Below are 4580 nucleotides of genomic sequence, written 5' to 3' on the forward strand. Positions count from 1 at the left end.
ATTGATTCTGAAAAGGTTATGAGTCGCTACACAAGAAAGAGGGGGTTCTACAAGGAGATATCTCCACCGGCAACCTGATCATCAACGCGCAGGAGCACAACTGTTCCTGGCCCGCTTTCCTGGTTGATTTGGGCCTTGCTATCAGGGAACACAGAGATCAAGCATCTGGCGCAAGGGTTAAGACTGGAACAAGAGCCTTCATGGCTATAGAATTGCTATTAGGAGAGAAACATTCTTTTTTGGCATTATTTGGAGTCCTTGTGGGTCTTGTTCTAAATATGTACCCACTATGACGGGCCAGGCAAAGATATTAGACCGACAGACTTTGACTGTTGGAACCATGATGACGACCAAAAACTAGCTAACGCTAAAAAGGGGATCGTGGACGACGAAATCGATTAACTACGTTAACGCCTCAACCGGCCATCTTATGGCACCGCTGAACTGGGATCAACCACGAGTTCAACTCATTCTGCTAGCAAACGCTCGCAGAAATCAGGCGCTTATTGCGTTAGTTGAAGGAAAGGATGCTTCGCCAGTTCACCTGCCGTTTTTCTCGCATCTGGATGCCAGACAAGCATTCCCTTGGCGAGATCCAGGAACGCTTCCCTCTCCTCTTCCTCAAGGAAGGAAACTGTGTCGCCTAGTTTCCGGTCGGAGATTAGGTCTTCGTAGAGAAAGCGACCTGAGATATTTCGTGAGTCTGAGAATGATTTATTCGAGATAGGAAACCCAGTAATACCATTATTGTCAAAGAATGGCCCACAGAAGTACTCCTCCGCGGTCTCGCATACTTTGTCATCTTCTCGTCTGACAGGTTCCGGCCATGAGTACTCTCGCATGTATTGATACCTTTGTATGACTTCTGGAGGGGGTGGACCAAGTAAGGCTATCATTTCGGCGATGTGCAATCTAGCATCGTAGCGACCTTGTTGATCATGGATACGCCGAAATAGCTCTTTGCCTTCGATCATATCCCACAACTGGTCTGGCATTAGCGGATGCAACAACTTTGGAGAACAACGGGACGCACCAGAACACCAAGATTCCAAATATCCGCAGGCATTTGCCATCCATTACCCAGAATCACCTCTGGCGCCCGATAGTGGTCTGGCTGAATAGGCCAGACGCCCCAGTCATCGTCTTCCTCAAGTCTGGTTGCCAAGCCAAAGTCGACAATCTGTGGTATACTTCTCAGAGTCTTGAGTGGCCCAAAGTCATTCCGGGACTGATACACTGGTCGTCCCGTAGAATCAATCTTATAAGCCATCGGGTTTTCAAGCTGAGAATCCATGAAATCAGCAAGCACGGTTGGATCCTCGAATGAGACCATGATGTTTTCAAGCTTTAGATCTAGGCAGCCGCCTGGGCTCAGTATCACCGACGGAAGCAAGGCCGAAGATGAACTTACCCGTATGGACTATCCTGCATTCTTTGTGAAGATATTCAAGCCCCGTAAGAAAAGCACGAATGTATGTTTTAATGAGGGGCAGTGGCATCTTTCTATTGTCAAAGCGACGCTGATACATTGACAATGGCTCCCTCATAGGCGGATACACAAGACACGAATAAGATCCTTCCGGACCTTTAACTTCAAAAGAGTCTAGTAATGTTCTGATAACTGAGCGACCGCGATGTGATGGGTCTGCCGTGGAAATGTGCTCTTCAACTTCGCGCTCATGACAAGCGGAACTTGCATTATTATTGGCGAATTTCAGTGCCACGACGCTATCTGGCTCTTCGATATGCCTGTATATTTGTTAGAGACAGAGAGCTTTTCGAATTGAACAGAAATTATTGAAGGTTACCCTTGCAAATCACGCGCGAGCCATACTGTTGAAGAGACGCCCCAGCCAACCTTGACCAGGGTTTGGTAACGATCAGCGAGTACCTCTCCAGGCTTCGCTGGGTAGAAGTACTTGGAATCGTACACTGGCGAGATCTCTTCGTCCACGAGTATGCCAGGCGATAAAAGTGGCCCGGAAGAATGCATGGGAAATGGTTTCTTGCGAAGCAAGGCAGATAAATGAGGAATGGATGGCCTTATGATGTTCATTCCAGAATTACTCCCCGTGACCCGACGGGAGAATGTGATATTAATAGTTGTCGAAAAAGAAGAAGGTCAAGAAAAAGCCGAGCATCGGTGAACTTGATCACGTGGCACGGTACTAAGGGGGTGTGGCCGCGGGAGTTGACTAAGCCGGCATTTCATCGCCTTGCGCAGCCGAAATAATCGACCAGTCAATTATTCAACATAATTGCTTCTTCCTGTTGAGTTGATTGATCATCATTTTGAAGCTCCAGGGATTGCATAAATACGAGCTATATCGCATAGTTAGAATATCAAGACCTTCAATCGAATCCGTGGAGATCACGTAATTCAGTGCTTTAGTCATCCCTGCCAAGCCCTCCAAACTGCCATAGGGGGTATGGCAGTTCGGAGGGCTTGGCAGGAAATGACTAGAGCGCTGAATTACGTGATCTTCACTGATTCAATATGAATGGTCTTGGTTATTCTATCTATGGAATTCAGCTTATCTTTATGCAATCTCTAGAGCTTCGAAGTTCATCATTCATTTCACCATAAGATGCAATTACGTTAAATAATTGACGATCGATCATTTTGGCTGAGCAAGGCGATGAAATGCCGGCTTAGTCAACCCCCGCGGCCACAGCAGGTGACTATTCCTGATACAGACTAGGAGCTGTCAGCCAGTGAGATCAAGACAGTGAGGAAGACAACGATAAGTTGCCAAAAGCCACAACTATGCCGTGTAGAGAGGACAAGACCTTTGGGAGTGATTGGTTCAGCTGGTAGATGGCATAGTAGGCTAGTAAGAATACCAGCCTCATCCTCGTTCGACTTTGACGCCGAACAATAATAGCATGCCGGAATGGCTCTGGTCACGCTTCAGTTGGCCGAGAGAGCGTATTGGCGACGCCCAAGAAGGTCTCTCCTGCTTTTGTACAGTCCAACAGCGCGTAGGTGGCCAGCGATTCTTTGCATTGCTACTGGTGGATACCAGTGGTCAATCAGGCACTGCCCCGAATTTGGCGCCGTGGTGGAAACTCACCTAGGACCAAGGAGTAAGCGCCTGCTTGCAACGCGGACTGTGTCAGCCTCTAGCTGAGCCTCAGACCCTTGACTATAGCCTTATAGAGCGCGAATTATATCCTATCATTTTCGAGTTTTACCGGACGGCAGAAACCTGAAAATCATGGAGATAGATGGGTGGGGAAGGCGGCAATGCAACCGATGTAGATCAAGGTGTGAGTAGACACGTAAAAACAGCCATAATTAGAAGCACCTATACTTAGTTCCAAGAATGTTTCGGGAGCGCAATTTGTCCTACGCCGTTTCGCAGTCTCTCTGCCAATGGATTCGGAAATGCTCTGTGTAATCCACGGCGAAGAGCAGTCAGGGTAAATTATGCACTAGTTGATATCGCTCCTGATGAAGGTATATAAGACAGGTGCATACCACAGCTCCTCAGTGTCAACACAGACTTATCACATTACTTTCATATTCGAAGACAACTCGCACAATTGAATCACCCTCTTCCCGCATTATCTATATCTACGTCTACGAAAGTCGACAATCATGGCCTTGCGAGCATTCTCAAGCACCGCCAGACAGTTGAAGCAGCTGAACTGGACCTTCCAGGGGACAACCATCGATGTCAACTGGTTGATCCAGCAAATTGAGCACTCCATCGATGAAGTCCCCGGGCTGAGGGCTCGCGTTGTCAGCGCGCAGGTAATGTAAGACACTTGCATACTCCCTTGGATCGAAGGTATGAATTCAGCTAACGTGGATAGCGGAAATCCTCACCCCACGCCCAATCGCGACGACCCATACCATGGGTCCGTGATTCTTCTGGATAAGGACGGTAAACGGGTTACATCCGCGCATGCCTATCTCAACGGGTATGTCAAGTTCTCCAAGGAGGCGACATTCAAGCCTGTGAAGCTTCCCCCGATGCCCGGGGCGCCGATTATCCCGCCGGAGGGCGTCGCGACTGGGAATTCTGGTTCGACGTCTGGATCTGATCAGCCGACCTCCAAGAAGGGCAAGGAATAATATATGAGCATTATGTAGTTGTGCTAGATATGTGATCCTGCAGGCAGATATATGGTTGATACCATTGTCATTGGTGCATGCTTGGTTGGTTTCTTTGTTGGTTAATTCATGTAACTTTGCCTTTTAAATTGTCTATTAGATATGTCTATTAGGTCCATCCATGTAGTCATCATGGCGAGGAAAGCTATATAAAGTCGTCCCAACTACAATCATCCCTTGCCAGAACGGGTTGAAGACTATACTAGTTGTCAGTGGGGTCCGTATCTCAGGTAAATGTCATGTTTAATTTTAGAGTCAGAAAAAATTGCCCACCTCCCAAGGCTGGGTCCTTTGGTCAACCGTCTCATTGAGTTAGCGATATCCTGACACCTCGACATTTGAACAGCGGAAGCCAGTCAAGCTCAAAATAGTTTCCCATCGACAAATCTGCAAGAGTCAAACATAAAGGTGACTACCAATGCATTAACTAGCGAGTATTTGTCATACGTGAGAACGGGCC

At 47.6% G+C, this 4580-nt stretch overlaps 2 protein-coding genes across 2 annotated transcripts; one reads left to right on the forward strand and one right to left on the reverse strand.

The window, feature by feature from the left end:
* Positions 1-503: 503 nt before the first annotated feature.
* On the reverse strand, positions 504-1333 carry LDX57_013020 (putative protein kinase; the record flags this gene model as incomplete). The annotated part of the gene is made up of 3 exons (XM_046094769.1): positions 504-685; positions 743-983; positions 1034-1333. 3 exons carry the CDS (start codon positions 1331-1333, stop codon positions 504-506), a joined length of 723 nt encoding a protein of 240 aa, XP_045950748.1.
* A 2268-nt stretch (positions 1334-3601) lies between these two features.
* Positions 3602-4081, forward strand: LDX57_013021 (uncharacterized protein; the record flags this gene model as incomplete). Its single annotated transcript, XM_046094770.1, has 2 exons — positions 3602-3762; positions 3820-4081. 2 exons carry the CDS (start codon positions 3602-3604, stop codon positions 4079-4081), a joined length of 423 nt encoding a protein of 140 aa, XP_045950749.1.
* Between the last annotated feature and the right edge of the window lie 499 nt (positions 4082-4580).

Source organism: Aspergillus melleus, assembly GCF_016097325.1.
Source record: "Aspergillus melleus strain CBS 546.65 chromosome Unknown contig9, whole genome shotgun sequence".
Lineage (NCBI taxonomy): Eukaryota > Fungi > Ascomycota > Eurotiomycetes > Eurotiales > Aspergillaceae > Aspergillus > Aspergillus melleus.